At 53.7% G+C, this 16859-nt stretch overlaps 1 protein-coding gene across 1 annotated transcript; it reads left to right on the top strand.

Annotated features, from left to right (window-relative positions):
* Positions 1-222: 222 nt before the first annotated feature.
* polr2c (RNA polymerase II subunit C) lies at positions 223-14087 on the top strand. The gene is made up of 9 exons (XM_041192501.1): positions 223-486; positions 886-935; positions 1044-1112; positions 5869-5921; positions 6454-6582; positions 7315-7366; positions 11892-12060; positions 12835-12909; positions 13713-14087. Exons 1-9 carry the CDS (start codon positions 284-286, stop codon positions 13855-13857), a joined length of 945 nt encoding a protein of 314 aa, XP_041048435.1. The 5' UTR covers positions 223-283; the 3' UTR covers positions 13858-14087.
* Positions 14088-16859: the final 2772 nt, after the last annotated feature.

Here is a 16859-nt window from a genome sequence, read left to right as displayed (position 1 = left end):
GTGGAAGTGTTGGGTCATTGAATATTTTTAAGGTGGAGGTAGGTAAATTCTTGTTCAGGGAATCAAAGGTTATCGGGTTTAGATGGGAATGTGGAATTCGAAACACTAACGGATTAACCATGATCTTATTGAATGGTGCAGCAGGCTTGGGGGACCGAATGGGCGGCTACTTCTATTTCGTATGTTCATAAGCCTCTGCTTTATTTGTACAGCCCAGGATGGAATGCGCTCCTTCTCGCATTGCTTTTCAAAATAAACTCTCAACTCAAGACCGCGGCGCCTGATGGGATACTGGCAGAGCAGGTCACGCGGGGGTCTGGTGCGATACTGGTGGAGTGAGTCACGCGGGGCCTGGTGGGATGCTGGCGGAGTCCATCGGAGGAATCGCGCTTTCGCTGACATGCCGTACGCGAACCAGCCGACAGTGCGGATCACGGAGCTGACAGACGAGAATGTGAAATTCATCGTAGAAAATACAGAGTTATCGTGAGTCCCAGAGAGGGAGAGAGGCGTGGAGGAGATGGGGGGAAGATAGGGAGGCGGGGTTGAGGAGAGGGGGAGACGGATGGAGAGAGGGAGGCGGGGTTGAGGAGAGGGGGAGACGGACGGAGGGAGGGAGGCGGGGTTGAGGGGAGGGGGAGACTGGGGGGGCGGGGTTGAGGAGAGGGGGAGACGGAGGGGGGGCGGGCGGGGTTGGGGAGAGGGGGAGACGGAGGGGGCGGGGGAGACATGGGAGAAAGATAGGGAGAGACGAGGGGGCGGGGTTGCGGGTTGGGGTTGGGGTTGGGGGGTTGGGGGCGGGGGGCGGGGGGGGGGGGGTGGGGGGGAGTTGGGTGTCTGTCCTGCACAAAGTTCTCTGTCACTGATCTTGATGCTTCTTTGCAGAGTGGCAAATGCCCTACGGAGAGTCCTCATGGCAGAAGTGGCAACTTTGGGTAATTATATATTCTCAATATCTTTCTCTCTCTCTCTCTCTTTGTGACACCCTCGCCCTCTGTCTTTAGCGTTGTGTGCTTTTCTATTGTCTCTGTTTTGTGTTGCAGCCATTGACTGGGTTCAGATTGATGCAAATTCCTCAGTGCTCCATGATGAATTCATTGCACACAGAATCGGTAAGTGTAACCAAAGCATTTCATCTCTCTAAAAGTTCAGGAAAATAAAGGAGCTGGGAGGTTTTTACTCTTTGGGGGATGTGGGCATCACTGGCTGGGCCAGCATTTATCATCCATCCCTAATTCCCTTGAGAAAGTAGTGGTGAGCTGCCTTCTTGAACCACTGCAGTCCATGTGGTACACCCACAATGTTGTTAAGGAGGGAGTTCCAGGATTTTGACCCAGCGACAGTGAAGGAATGGCGATATATTTCCAAGCCAGGATGGTGAGTGGCCTGGAGGGAAACTTCCAGATGGTGGTGTTCCCATATGTCTGCTGCCCTTGTCCTTCTAGATGGTAGTGGTTGTGGGTTTGGAAGGTGCTGTCGAAGGAGGCTTGGTGAGTTCCTGCAGTGCATCTTGTGGATGGTATACACTGCTGCTGCTGTGCGTCGGTGGTGGAGGGAGTGAATATTTGTGGATGTGGTGCCAATCAAGTGGGCTGCTTTCTCCTGGATGGTGTCAAGCTTCTTGAGTGTTGAGGGAGCTGTACTTATCCAGGCAAGTAGGGACTATTCCATCACACTCCTGACTTGTGCCTTGTAGATGGTGGACAGACTTTGGGGAGTCGGGAAGTGAGTTATTCTCTGCAGGATTCCTAGCCTCTGACTTGTTCTTGTAGCCACAATATTTATATGGTTAGTCCAGTTCAGGTTCTGGTGAATGGTAATCCCCAGGATGTTGATAGTGGGGGATTCAGTGACGGTAATGACATTGAATGTCAAGGGATGATGGTTAAATTCTCTCTTGCTGGAGATGGTAATTGCCTGGCACTTGTGTGGCACAAATATTACTTGCCAAGTGTCAGCCCAAGCCTGGATATTGTCCAGGTCTTGCTGCATTTGGACATGGACTAGTTTAGTATCTGAGGAGTCACGAATGGTGCTGATCATTGTGCAATCATCAGCGAACATCCCCACATTTGACCTTATGATGGAAGGAAGTTCATTGATGAAGCAGCTGAAGATGGTTGGGCCGAGGACACTACCCTGAGGAACTCCTGCAGTGATGTCCTGGAGCTGAGATGACAACAACCGCAACCATCTTCCGTTATGCTAGGTATGAGTCAAACCAGTGGAGAATTTTCCCCTTGATTCCCATTGACTCTGGTTTTGCTAGGGCTCCTTGATGCCACACTCAGTCAAATGCTGCCTTGATGTCAAGGGCAGTTACTTTCACCTCACCTCTGAAGTTCAGCTCCATGTTTGAACCAAGGCTGTAATGAGGTCAGGAGCTGAGTGCCCCTGGCGGAACCCAAACTGGTCATCAGTGAGCACGTTATTGCTGTGTAAGTGCTGCTTGATTGCACTGTCAGTGACAATTTCCATCACTTTACTAATGATCAAGAGTAGACTGATGGGATGGTAATTGGCCTGGTTGGATTTGTTATCCTTTTTGTGTACAGGACATACCTGGGCAATTTTCCACATAGCCGGGTAGGTGCCAATGTTGTCGCTGTACTGGAACAGCTTAGCTAGGAACGCGGCAAGTTCTGGAGCACAAGTCTTCAGTGATATTGCCGGAATATTGTCAGGGTCCATAGCCTTTGCTGTATCCAGTGCTTTCAACCATTTCTTGATATCACGTGGAGTGAATCGAATTGGCTGAAGATTGGCACCTGTGATACTGGGGACCTCCAAAGGAGATCAAGATGGATCATCCACTCGGCACTTCTGGCTGAAGATTGCCGTGAATGCTTCAGCCTTATGTTTTACACTGATGTGCTGGGCTCCTTCATCATTGAGGATGGGGATATTTGTGGAGCCTCCTCCTCTAGTGAGTTGTTTAATTGTCCACCACCGTTCATGACTGGATGTGGCAGGACTGCAGAGCTTAGATCTGATCTGTTGGTTGTGGGATCGCTTAGCTCTGTCTATCACTTGCTGCCTATGCTGTTTAGCATGCAAGTATTCCTGTGTCATAGCTTCACCAGGTTGACACCTCATTTTTAGGTGTGCCTGGTGCTGCTCCTGGTATGCCCAGGGTTGATCCCCTGGCTTGATGGTAATGGTAGTGTGGGATGTGCCAGGCCATGAGGTTACAGGTTATGTTCGAGTACAATTCTGCTGCTGTTGTTGATGGCCCACAGTGCCTCAGGGATGCCCAGTCTTGAGTTGATAGATCTGTTTGAAATCTATCCCATTTAGTACAGTGGTAGTGCCACACAACACTCCCCCCCACACACCCCCCTCCAGCACTGCAATATTCTCCCTAATCAATAGCACCACCTTCTCTCTCCCCCTCCCCCCACCACACCCACCCTCCTTTCATTCCTTTCCTATCTTTCCTGAACACTCTGTATCGAGGAATATTAAATTGTTGTTTGCTCATGCAGAACTTGAATATTCCTGAAAAGAGGGACAAGTTGTTGAAGCTTTTTATATTGGCAGATTCACAATCCCTTTGAGATTTGGTATTCTTGTGAATGATGAGTGCAAGACGAAAAGCTTCTACAGCATGTCTCTTTTTCTCTGGAATATCTAACACCCAGTCCTGCCCTATTTTGAGCCTGGACTCTATTATAGCAACAACATTATATTTCCACAGGGCAATTTACACCTGTAACTCACCAATTCTATTGACCACACTGTGCATTCAGAAACATGCACAGTAACACTGATTTAGACTTTGTTACTTATTCCTTTACACTAAACCCAATTAATAACTTACTATTTCCTACGCTAGCGTTATCTATCTCTCCGTGTGTTGTGCACCTCAGTGTTCCTCTCTGATATTACCTCCTGCCAAATTAGTTTAAATCCTCCCCAATAGCACTAACAAAGTGTCCTAAAGTGAAATTGCTCCTAGCTCTGTTCAGGTGCAACCTGTCCTGCCTGTAGCCTGTACAGGAATAAATCTCCCCAGAGCCTGTCCCAGGAACCTAAAGCCCTCCCCCTGCACCATCTTTCCAGCCATGCATTCATCTGCTTTATCCTCTTATTTCTATACTCGCACGTGGTCTTGGGAGTAATCCGGAGGTTCCTAATTTTGTGGACCTGCTTGCTAATTTCTTAGCTCCCTAACTTCTGACTGCAGGGCCACACACCTCTTTCTACCTATGTTCTTGATGCTTTTTCATGACATCCTTGACCCTGACACTAGAGGGGCAATATACCATCCTGGATTCACATCTCTGGCTGCACAAACAGCAGTCTGTTCCTCTAACTATTGAACCACCTATCACTATTGTTCTTCCAGTCTTTTTCAAGACCCCCTGTACATCTGGCCACATGTGGTGCTTGGACTTGGCTCTGGCTGCACTCCCCAGATGAACCATCACTCTCATCAGCATTCAGAACTGAATACTGGTTGGGGAGTGGGATGCACTCTAGGGGACTCCTGCACTCCCTGCCTGTTTCTTCTTAACTGCCTGATGGTCACTCATTCCCTTTGTCCTTGCCAAAGCTTAAGCTGCAGGGTGACCACATCTATAAATGTGCTATCCACAAAGCTCTCAACCTCACAGATGTACCTCAGTGATGGCAGCTGCTGCTCAAGCTCCAAAACCCAGAGTTTGAGCTGTTGCAGATATGGTTATCGAGGAGACCGGAAACATTGTGAAGTTCCCACGTGGCACAGAATGTGCACTCGAGAGATTGGAGCTGCCCTGCCATTCCTCTATCCATTAGATAATAAACCTTACTCCTTATAAAAGATTCACCAGCCACTCACTTCCCATCTGCTGATGTCACTTGATCCGAAAGCACAGCGTTAATTTTCACACGTACACTGATGACACCCAGCTCTACCTCTCTACCATCCCTCTCAATTCCCCCACTGTTGCTAAGTTATCAGATCCTTATCTGGCATCCAGTACTCCACTGAGCAGAAATTTCCTCCAGTTGATTACTGGGAGGACTGAAGCCATTCCATTGGTTTTGGCTCTTGCTGTAGCCACTGTCTCCATCCCTGGGAACTGCTTGAAACTGATGGAGACCATCTTGTCTTTGAGCCCTGGTGAGTTTCCAACCTCAGATGTGCACCATCTCTTGCTGGGCACCTACTTTCACCTCCAACATCACTCAACTCCTGCCTCAGCTTACCGAGAACTCTCATCCATGCCTTTGTTACCTCGACCCTGCTGCAGTGCTGTCAGCCTCCCAAAACCATGGCATATAAACTTGTACTCATTCAAAGCTGTCTGTTTCTTAGTTCACACCAGATTGCATTAACCCTGTGCTCGCTGAGCTCCATTGGCTCCTGGTTTAGCACTGCCCCACTTTTAAAACCCTAATCCATGTTTTCAGCTGCCTCCATGACTTCTCCCCTCCCGATTTCACATCGGAGGTCATTTGTGGGCGAGTTCCAAACTTCCAGCAGCCTTTATGTGTAAACAGGTCTCCTATTTTCAAATCATCCTTAACCTTCTAAATTCCAAGATAAACTACCCTGGTTTCTTTAATCTCTCCTTATACTTTAACCTTGGAGTTCTGGTATCATTCTGGTAAATCTACACTGCACTCCCTCCAAGGCCAATATATCCTTTCTCCTGTGTAGGCCCAGAACTGCTCACAGTGACTCTACGGCTTTGTATAACTGAAGCAGTCTTCTAGCCCTGTGTGTTTGAGTCTTCTGGACACAAAAACTAACTTTCCAAAAGCCTTTTAGGTCATTTTCTGAATCTGTCTATGACTTTTTTGGAGCTCCACTATTTCTAGTTACCATTTCGAAATAGCTGCTGAGTCAATCTCAGGGAAATGTTTTTTCTTCATTTTCAGGATTAATTCCTCTTACAAGTGATGACATTGTGGATAAGATGCAGTATTCAAGGGTATGTGAATATCGGAGCAAGACATGGGAGGGATGTATGGTAGAATGATAATGTGACAAGGTGCTGTGGAGGAAGATCAGCAACGTTGCTGGTTAGCAGGAGAACATGCGTGGGTGCATGGCTGTGTGTGTGTGTTTGCTGGCCTGTGTGCGCTGTCCGTCTGCCTGCCTGCCTGCGCGTGTTGTCCGTCTGCCTGCCTGCGCGTGTTGTCCGTCTGCCTGCCTGCGCGTGTTGTCCGTCTGCCTGCCTGCGCGTGTTGTCCGTCTGCCTGCCTGCGCGTGTTGTCCGTCTGCCTGCCTGCGCGTGTTGTCCGTCTGCCTGCCTGCGCGTGTTGTCCGTCTGCCTGCCTGCGCGTGTTGTCCGTCTGCCTGCCTGCGCGTGTTGTCCGTCTGCCTGCCTGCGCGTGTTGTCCGTCTGCCTGCCTGCGCGTGTTGTCTGTCTGTCTTCCCCCAATTTGTGTGTGTATAACATTGAGAGGCAGTGCTGTATTTCTCAGAAACCATGTGGCACTGACTGCTCGTTTCTTCCCCAGGACTGTACATGTGATGAGTTCTGCCCGGAATGCTCAGTGGAGCTGACGCTCGATGTGAAGTGTAATGAAGATCAGACTCGACACGTCACCTCACGGGATCTACTGTCTAACAATTCCCGGGTTATCCCTGTGAGTGCTGAACACCTGATTCTTCATCCCTTTCCACAGTTCAGTGACTGTAGGAGTATAATCAGCTGTAGCTCATTCCCAGAGAGAGCAATTCCAACCTGACTCAATACCGGGTGGGGATGGGAGATGAATTTTTACAGCACACCACAATCAGCAAGGACTCTATACAACTATCAATCGAAGTGCTCCACTTCTAGCAGGGACTACTGAGGATGGGGGGGTGCAGTGTTTAGGCCGGGGCCATTCTATTAAGGTCAGGAGGGTCCTGAAGGTGGTTGTGGGGTGGAGTGGATGGTTAGGGTGTGTGCACCATGTCCCGTTGGGGGCTGGGAATAAGCTTTATTGTATGGGGGATGGGTCCAGTCCGTCTCCACGTGTTTGTGTGTAATTCTGGGCACTGTGATAATGACTTTAATAAGTACGGCGGGAAGGAGATAAATTAAACTCAGGATCTTAGTTAGGATTGTCAGCCGCAAGGGGCTGAAGCTGGCATGGGTGAAATAGAGAGTTTGGGCAGAGCTGTATGCCTTTGAGTTAGAAACCCGTGAAACCTCTCCAGCTCGCAATGTGAGCTGATTGCACCAGTCCTTTACATGGGGTTCAATTCTTGTTGTCTTTCCAGTTGTAATGGGAACTGCCTTAATCAAGGTGCCAGGCTATCAGCCCAACCTCCCCCAGCGTGATAACAATCACTAACATTACTGCTGACTGCTTTTCTTTTCATTCAACCAGGTCACATCTCGCAGCCGAGACAATGATCCCAATGACTATGTGGAACAGGATGGTGAGTAGAAGCAGTTTGTTCTGGGTTAATATGGGCTGTCTATGGGGAGTGTGTCTGGTGCCATCCGGCTCGACCGCGCGTGTCTGGTGCCATCCGGCTCGACCGCGCGTGTCTGGTGCCATCCGGCTCGACCGCGCGTGTCTGGTGCCATCCGGCTCGACCGCGCGTGTCTGGTGCCATCCGGCTCGACCGCGCGTGTCTGGTGCCATCCGGCTCGACCGCGCGTGTCTGGTGCCATCCGGCTCGACCGCGCGTGTCTGGTGCCATCCGGCTCGACCGCGCGTGTCTGGTGCCATCCGGCTCGACCGCGCGTGTCTGGTGCCATCCGGCTCGACCGCGCGTGTCTGGTGCCATCCGGCTCGACCGCGCGTGTCTGGTGCCATCCGGCTCGACCGCGCGTGTCTGGTGCCATCCGGCTCGACCGCGCGTGTCTGGTGCCATCCGGCTCGACCGCGCGTGTCTGGTGCCATCCGGCTCGACCGCGCGTGTCTGGTGCCATCCGGCTCGACCGCGCGTGTCTGGTGCCATCCGGCTCGACCGCGCGTGTCTGGTGCCATCCGGCTCGACCGCGCGTGTCTGGTGCCATCCGGCTCGACCGCGCGTGTCTGGTGCCATCCGGCTCGACCGCGCGTGTCTGGTGCCATGCTGAGCTGCTGTGGGCTGAAGCTGGCAGTGCCGCTGGACTGCTGTGGGCTGAAGCTGGCAGTGCCGCTGGACTGCTGTGGGCTGAAGCTGGCAGTGCCGCTGGACTGCTGTGGGCTGAAGCTGGCAGTGCCGCTGGACTGCTGTGGGCTGAAGCTGGCAGTGCCGCTGGACTGCTGTGGGCTGAAGCTGGCAGTGCCGCTGGACTGCTGTGGGCTGAAACTGGCAGTGCCGCTGGACTGCTGTGGGCTGAAGCTGGCAGTGCCGCTGGACTGCTGTGGGCTGAAGCTGGCAGTCCTGCTCGATTGCTCTGGGCTGAAGCTGGCAGTGCTGCTGGATTGCTCTGGGCTGAAGATGGCAGTGCCGCTAAACTGCTCTGGGCTGAAGCTGGCAGTGCCGCTGGACTGCTGTGGGCTGAAGCTGGCAGTGCCGCTGGACTGCTGTGGGCTGAAGCTGGCAGTGCCGCTGGACTGCTGTGGGCTGAAGCTGGCAGTGCCGCTGGACTGCTGTGGGCTGAAGCTGGCAGTGCCGCTGGACTGCTGTGGGCTGAAGCTGGCAGTGCCGCTGGACTGCTGTGGGCTGAAGCTGGCAGTGCCGCTGGACTGCTGTGGGCTGAAGCTGGCAGTGCCGCTGGACTGCTGTGGGCTGAAGCTGGCAGTGCCGCTGGACTGCTGTGGGCTGAAGCTGGCAGTGCCGCTGAACTTCTCTGGGCTAAAGCTGGCAGTCCTGCTCGATTGCTCTGGGCTGAAGTTGGCAGTGCTGCTGGATTGCTCTGGCCTGATACTGGAAGTGATGCTGAACTGCTCTGGGCTGAAGATGGCAGTGCTGCTAAACTGCTCTGGGCTGAAGCTGGCAGTGCTGCTGGACTGCTCTGGGCTGAAGCTGGCAGTGCTGCTGGACCGCTCTGGGCTGAAGCTGGCAGTCCTGCTCAATTGCTCTGGGCTGAAGTTGGCAGTGCTGCTGGATTGCTCTGGCCTGATACTGGAAGTGATGCTGAACTGCTCTGGGCTGAAGATGGCAGTGCTGCTAAACTGCTCTGGGCTGAAGCTGGCAGTGCTGCTGGACTGCTCTGGGCTGAAGCTGGCAGTGCTGCTGGACCGCTCTGGGCTGAAGCTGGCAGTCCTGCTCAATTGCTCTGGGCTGAAGTTGGCAGTGCTGCTGGATTGCTCTGGCCTGATACTGGAAGTGATGCTGAACTGCTCTGGGCTGAAGATGGCAGTGCTGCTAAACTGCTCTGGGCTGAAGCTGGCAGTGCTGCTGGATTGCTCTGGGCTGAAGCTGGCAGTCCTACTCGATTGCTCTGGGCTGAAGCTGGCAGTGCTGCTGGATTGCTCTGGCCTGATGCTGGAAGTGATGCTGAACTGCTCTGGCCTGATGCTGGAAGTGATGCTGGACCGCTCTGGGCTGAAGCTGGCAGTGCCGCTGGACCGCTCTGGGTTGAAGCTGGCAGTGCCGCTGGACCGCTCTGGGTTGAAGCTGGCAGTGCCGCTGGACCGCTGTGGGCTGAAGCTGGCAGTGCCGCTGGACCGCTGTGGGCTGAAGCTGGCAGTGCCGCTGGACCGCTGTGGGCTGAAGCTGGCAGTGCCGCTGGACCGCTGTGGGCTGAAGCTGGCAGTGCCGCTGGACCGCTGTGGGCTGAAGCTGGCAGTGCCGCTGGACCGCTGTGGGCTGAAGCTGGCAGTGCCGCTGGACCGCTGTGGGCTGAAGCTGGCAGTGCCGCTGGACCGCTGTGGGCTGAAGCTGGCAGTGCCGCTGGACCGCTGTGGGCTGAAGCTGGCAGTGCCGCTGGACCGCTGTGGGCTGAAGCTGGCAGTGCCGCTGGACCGCTGTGGGCTGAAGCTGGCAGTGCCGCTGGACCGCTGTGGGCTGAAGCTGGCAGTGCCGCTGGACCGCTGTGGGCTGAAGCTGGCAGTGCCGCTGGACCGCTGTGGGCTGAAGCTGGCAGTGCCGCTGGACCGCTGTGGGCTGAAGCTGGCAGTGCCGCTGGACCGCTGTGGGCTGAAGCTGGCAGTGCCGCTGGACCGCTGTGGGCTGAAGCTGGCAGTGCCGCTGGACCGCTGTGGGCTGAAGCTGGCAGTGCCGCTGGACCGCTCTGGCCTGATGCTGGCAGTGCCGCTGGACCGCTCTGGCCTGATGCTGGCAGTGCCGCTGGACCGCTCTGGCCTGATGCTGGCAGTGCCGCTGGACCGCTCTGGCCTGATGCTGGCAGTGCCGCTGGACCGCTCTGGCCTGATGCTGGCAGTGCCGCTGGACCGCTCTGGCCTGATGCTGGCAGTGCCGCTGGACCGCTCTGGCCTGATGCTGGCAGTGCCGCTGGACCGCTCTGGCCTGATGCTGGCAGTGCCGCTGGACCGCTCTGGCCTGATGCTGGCAGTGCCGCTGGACCGCTCTGGCCTGATGCTGGCAGTGCCGCTGGACCGCTCTGGCCTGATGCTGGCAGTGCCGCTGGACCGCTCTGGCCTGATGCTGGCAGTGCCGCTGGACCGCTCTGGCCTGATGCTGGCAGTGCCGCTGGACCGCTCTGGCCTGATGCTGGCAGTGCCGCTGGACTGCTCTGGCCTGATGCTGGCAGTGCCGCTGGACTGCTCTGGCCTGATGCTGGCAGTGCCGCTGGACTGCTCTGGCCTGATGCTGGCAGTGCCGCTGGACTGCTCTGGCCTGATGCTGGCAGTGCCGCTGGACTGCTCTGGCCTGATGCTGGCAGTGCCGCTGGACTGCTCTGGCCTGATGCTGGCAGTGCCGCTGGACTGCTCTGGCCTGATGCTGGCAGTGCCGCTGGACTGCTCTGGCCTGATGCTGGAAGTGCCGCTGGACTGCTCTGGGCTGAAGCTGGCAGTCCTACTCGATTGCTTTGGGCTGAAGCTGGCAGTGCTGCTGGATTACTCTGGCCTGATGCTGGAAGTGATGCTGAACTGCTCTGGCCTGATACTGGAAGTGATGCTGGATTGCTCTGGGCTGAAGCTGGCAGTGCTGCTGGATTGCTCCGGGCTGAAGCTGGCAGTCCTACTCGATTGCTCCGGGCTGAAGCTGGCCGGGCCGCTCCGGGCTGAAGCTGGCCGGGCCGCTCCGGGCTGAAGCTGGCCGGGCCGCTCCGGGCTGAAGCTGGCCGGGCCGCTCCGGGCTGAAGCTGGCCGGGCCGCTCCGGGCTGAAGCTGGCCGGGCCGCTCCGGGCTGAAGCTGGCCGGGCCGCTCCGGGCTGAAGCTGGCCGGGCCGCCCCGGGCTGAAGCTGGCCGGGCCGCCCCGGGCTGAAGCTGGCCGGGCCGCTCCGGGCTGAAGCTGGCCGGGCCGCTCCGGGCTGAAGCTGGCCGGGCCGCTCCGGGCTGAAGCTGGCCGGGCCGCTCCGGGCTGAAGCTGGCCGGGCCGCTCCGGGCTGAAGCTGGCCGGGCTGCTCCGGGCTGAAGCGTGCATTCGAGTTGATTACTGCAGGAATCCTTTATCTTAAATGATGATATTTGCTGAAAGAAATAAGAGCTCGGAATTGACTGTTAGCCGGAGATGTGATCGCTGGACAGGAAGGGAATGGTAGAAGGGGCCATGGGAAGGACCAGGGCTCAAGCTCCGATATGAACCTTTTGGAGGGCCGGACAGGGTGAGGGGAGGGCCCTTGAGGGAGTAACTGGGAGAATGCGGGTTTGCTGGTGTGGTGCTGATTACAGTGGGTGAGGAGTTTGGGGAGGGCGCTGCTGATAGCCAGCGAGAGGGGTTTATGGATTGTCAGAGTGGGTTATGTTGGCGGACAGTGGACATTGATCACTGGGTGTTGGGGCATTGATGTCAGGGGCTGGGTGTGATGTGTTGATGAACGGGTAGTGATATGGGGTGATCCAGTTGGGCAATGACTTGGCCGGGTGGTCTGATGAGGGTCTCCTCTGCCTCCCTCAGATATCCTGATTGTGAAGTTGCGGAAGGGGCAGGAGCTTAGGCTCCGAGCTTACGCTAAGAAGGGTTTCGGGAAGGAACATGCCAAATGGAACCCAACAGCAGGGGTGTCCTTCGAGTACGACCCTGACAATGCCCTGAGGCACACAGTGTACCCCAAACCTGAGGAATGGTGAGGCTCACTCTGGATTTATACTGGCACCAAGTCCCATTTCCATTCCTCATCCAGCCCCGTGGGGCGGAGAGGTGTGCGGGCTTGGTGGAACAGTGAGGGGAGTTGCGTGGTGGTGTGGGGAGGGGAGTGGTGGTGTGGGGTGGAGAAGTGGGGGTGGGAGTGGTGGTGTGGGGAGGAGAGGAGAGTCGAGGAGAGTGGCGCTGTGGGGTGGAGAAGGTGGGGGGAGTGGTGGTGTGGGGAGGAGAGGAGAGTCGAGGGGAGTGGTGGGGTGTGGGGTAGAGAGGGAGGGGAGTGTGGTGGAGTGGAGGTGTGGGGGGGGAGTGGCGGTGTGGGGTAGAGAGGGGAGGGGCGGTGAGTGGCGGGGCAGGAAGGGGAGGGATGGAGTGGAGTGGACGGGTGGAGTGGGGAGTGGAGTGGACGGGTGGAGTGGGGTGTGGATGGGTGTGGCGAGGGGAGGGGAGTGGTGGGGTGGAGAGGGGAGGAGAGTGGCTGGGTGGGGTGGAGACGAGAGGGGTGGGGAGGGGAGGGGAGTGGCGGGGTGGGATGGAGAGGGGAGTTGCGGGGTGGGGAGAGGAGGGGACGAGTGGGGAGAGGAGGCGACAGGTGGGGTGGAGTGGAGAGGGGAAGGGGGGGTGGTGGGTGGAGAGGGGAGGGGAGCGGAGTGGAGGGGAGCGGAGTGGAGGGGAGTCGCGGGGTGGGGTGGGGAGGGAGATGTTTAAATTCTGCATTCTTCCTTTTTCTAAATGTTGATTGTTTCTATGAAATTTTAAGGCCCAAAAGTGAGTACTCTGAACTGGATGATGAGGAAATTCAGGCTCCGTATGACCCTAATGGCAAACCAGAAAGGTACACACTTCATTCTCATTTTTGTGATGTGAGCTTTGCTCCAAATCCCTAATTGCCCTTGAACAGGTACATCCACAGTGCTGTTAGGGAGGGAGTTCCAGGGTTTTACCCCAGCGACGGTGAAGGAACGGCGATATATTTCCAAGCCAGGATGATGAGTGGCTTGGAGGTTAACTTCCAGGTGGTGATGTTCCCATGTGTCTGCTGCCCTTGTCCTTCTAGATGGTAGCGGTTGTGGGTTTGGAACATGCTGTCTAAGGAGCCTTGGTGAGTTCCTGCAGTACATCTTGTAAATGGTACACACTGCTGCTACTGTGTTTTAGTGTTGGAGGGAGTGAATGCTTGTGGATGTGGTGCTAATCAAGTGGGATGCTTTGTCCTGGATGTTGTCAAGCTCCTTGAGTGTTGTGGGAGCTGTGCTCATCCAGGCAAGTGGGAAGTATTCCATCACACTCCTAACTTGTGCCTCGTAGATGGTGGACAGGTTTTGGGGAGTCAGGAGGTAAGTTACTCTCTGCCGGATTCCCAGCCTCTGACCTGCTCTTGTAGTCACAGTATTTATATGGCTAGTGCAGTTCAGTTTCTGGTCAATGTTAACCCCCAGGATGTTGATAGTGAGGGATTCAGTGATGGTAATGTCAAGGGATGATGGTTAGATTCTCTCTTGTTGGAGATGGTCATTGCCTGGTACCTGTGTGGCGCAAATATTATTGAACTATGAAGATTTGTTTTTAGCTCTGATACATGAGGGTCTATTTAACCTTTCCAGTGTGGATCATGTTTTTGAGTTTTGTTCCCATCAGGTTTTATTTCAATGTGGAATCTTCGGGAGCACTACGCCCTGAGACCATCGTACTATCAGCTCTCTCTGGACTGAAGAAGAAATTGAGTGACCTGCAGACAATGCTGAGTCATGAAATCCAGAGTGATGTTCTCACCATCAATTAGCAAGGTCCAGACTGACGTTGACCACTGGCCCGGTGCTAGTGGTGTGGGGAGTGTCCGTCTCTCTCCAAACTCAGGTTGGGGCGGGTGGTCTGAGCTTGCCTGGACCGCAGGGGTGGCTGTTCCAGACTCTCTGCACTCGTGTATAAGCTGTATGTTTGCACCGCTGTGTTTTGGTGCTTTCACCTTTCCTTTGTTGATTTGTAAACATGATTAAATCTGTTTTGGTCCCAGTGCTGTCTCTTTTTGCTAAAAGTAAGGGGATTATTTGAAGTTTGGCCACACATCGAATGTGGGGATGCAATACGAATATTGTGGATGCTGGATATCCACAGCAGGTCAGACTGTAACTGTGGTGAAAGAAATGGTTAAGCTTTCAAAGATCTTTGTGTTTCTGATGATAGGTCAAGACCAGGAACGTGAACTCTTTGTCTCATCAACGATGCTGCCAGAGCTGCTGAGTATTTCCAGCATTTTCTATTTTCATAATCAAACGTGGGAATTCTGCAGACAGAGAATTAAAGTGTGGGTTACCGTATGTGAGAGAATGGGGATTAAAACTGGGGGTTGCTGTAGGGGGAGGATGGGGATTAAAGCTGGGGGTTGCTGTAGGGGGAGAATGGGGATTAAAGCTGGGGGTTGATTTAGGGGGAGAATGGGGATTAAAGCTGGGGGTTGATTTAGGGGGAGAATGGGGATTAAATGCTGGGGGTTGATTTAGGGGGAGAATGGGGATTAAAGCTGGGGGTTGATTTAGGGGGAGAATGGGGATTAAATGCTGGGGGTTACTTGTAGGGAAGAGAATGGGGGTTCACTATGGGGAGAATGGGGCTGACTGTATGGGGGAGAATGGGAAGTAAAGCCAGTGGTTACTGTATGGGGATTAATCCTGGGGGTTACTGTACGAAGAGAATGGAGATTAATGCTGGGGGTTACTGTGTTGGGAGAATGGGGATTAATGCTGGAGGTTACTGTGTGGGGAGAATGGGGATTAATGCTGGAGGTTACTGTATGTGGGGAGTATGGGGATTAAAGCTGGGGGTTACAGTATGGGGGAGAATGGGGATTACAGTATGGGGATTAGAGTTGGGGGTTACAGTATGGGGGAGAATGGGGATTAAAGCTAGGTCCACTGTATGGGGATTGAAGCTGAGGGTTACAGTAGGGGAGATTATCAATTAAAACCGGGTTTCTTTCTGGGGGAGAATGGCAATTTAAGGTGGGGTTTACTGAACTGGGAGAGAATGGGGATTAAAGATGCTTATTACTGTATTAATTGATGGGTTAAACATGTGGATGGTGTTTAAAGGATGGGATATTTATAAATTGGTGGGGTTGGTGTTGATAGGATGGGATATTTATAAATTGGGGTTGGTGTTGACATGATGGGATATTTATAAATTGGGGAGGTTGGTGTTGAGATGGTGGGATATTTATAAATTGGGGGGGTTGGCGTTGAGATGATGGGATATTATAAATTGGGGGGGTTGGTGTTGAGATGATGGGAAATTTATAAATTGGGGGGGTTGGTGTTGATAGGATGGGATATTTATGAATTGGGGGGGGGTTGGTGTTGAGATGATGGGATATTTATAAATTGGGGGGGTTGGCGTTGAGATGATGGGATATTTATAAATTGGGGGGGTTGGTGTTGAGATGATGGGATATTTATAAATTGGGGAGGTTGGTGTTGAGATGATGGGATATTTATAAATTGGGGGGGTTGGTGTTGATAGGATGGGATATTTATAAATTGGGGGGGGGGTTGGTGTTGATAGGATGGGATATTTATAAATTGGGGGGGTTGGGGTTTAGAGGATTTCTAACCCCGTGCTGTGCCTGTCCTGGGATTGTTTGCTGGGGAAAGTGAAGTGTGCATTTACTCTGTACCTAACCCCGTGCTGTGCCGGTCCTGCGAGTGTTTGAAGGGGACAGTTTAGAGGGAGCTTTACTCTGTACGCTCCCAGGACAGGTACAACAAGGGGATAGATACAGAGTAAAAATCCATCTACATTCTCTCTATCAAACATTCCCAGGACAGGTACAGCACGGTATAAAATAGAGAGTAAAGCTCCCTCAACACTCCCCCGTTTAAACACTCCCAGGACAGGTCCAGCACGACGTCAGATCCAGAGTAAAGCTCCTAGTACACAGTCCCCAGCAAACACACCGGGGACAGGTAAAGCACAGTGTTAGATACAGAGTAAAGCTCGATCTACATTCTCCCCATCAAACACTCCCAGGACAGGTACAGCACAGAGTGAAATACAGAGTAAATCTCCCTCTACACTGTCCCCGGTAAACTCTCCCAGGACAGGTACAGCACAGGGTTAGATACAGAGTAAAGCTTCCTCTACACTGTCTCCATCAAACACTCCGGGGACAGGTACAGCACGGGGTTAGATACAGAGTAAAGCTCCCTCTACACTGTCCCCATCAAGCACTCACAGGACACGTACAGCACAGGGTTAGGTACAGAGTAAATCTCCCTCTACAATGTCCCCGGTAAACTCTCCCAGGACAGGTACAGCATGGGGTTAGGTACAGAGTAAGGCTCCTTCTACACTGTCCCTATCAAACACTCATAGGTCAGGTACAGCACGTGGTTCGATACAGAGTATAGCTCCCTCTACACTGTCCCCATCAAAGACTTGCACTACCGGTACAGCAAGGGGTTAGATACAGAGTAAAGCTCTATCTACATTCTCCCTATCAAACATTCCCAGGACAGGTACAGCACGGTGTAAAATAGAGAGTAAAGCTCCCTCTACACTGCCCCGTTTAAACACTCCCAGGACAGGTCCAGCAAGGGGTTAGATACAGAGTAAAGCTCCCTCTACACTGTCCCCATCAAACACTCCTGGGACAGTTAAAGCACTGGGTTAGATACAGAGTAAAGCTCCATCTACATTCTCCCCATCAAACACTCCCAGGGCAGGTACAGCACAGGGTTAGATACAGAGTTAATCTCCCTCTACACTGTCCCCGGTAAACTCTCCCAGGAC

Source organism: Carcharodon carcharias, chromosome 7 (assembly GCF_017639515.1).
Source record: "Carcharodon carcharias isolate sCarCar2 chromosome 7, sCarCar2.pri, whole genome shotgun sequence".
NCBI lineage: Eukaryota > Metazoa > Chordata > Chondrichthyes > Lamniformes > Lamnidae > Carcharodon > Carcharodon carcharias.
The sequence above is the reverse complement of the archived record's forward strand: the minus strand, read 5'-3'. Positions and strand labels throughout refer to the sequence as shown.

Bases quoted from the DNA above. Each gene is read 5' to 3' on its own strand.
- polr2c (XM_041192501.1), top strand. From the start codon at position 284: ATGGGATACTGGCAGAGCAGGTCACGCGGGGGTCTGGTGCGATACTGG. The intron at 1,113-5,868 runs GTAAGTGTAACC...CTTCATTTTCAG, and splicing joins ATTCATTGCACACAGAATCG to GATTAATTCCTCTTACAAGT. The intron at 7,367-11,891 runs GTGAGTAGAAGC...TGCCTCCCTCAG, and splicing joins TGACTATGTGGAACAGGATG to ATATCCTGATTGTGAAGTTG.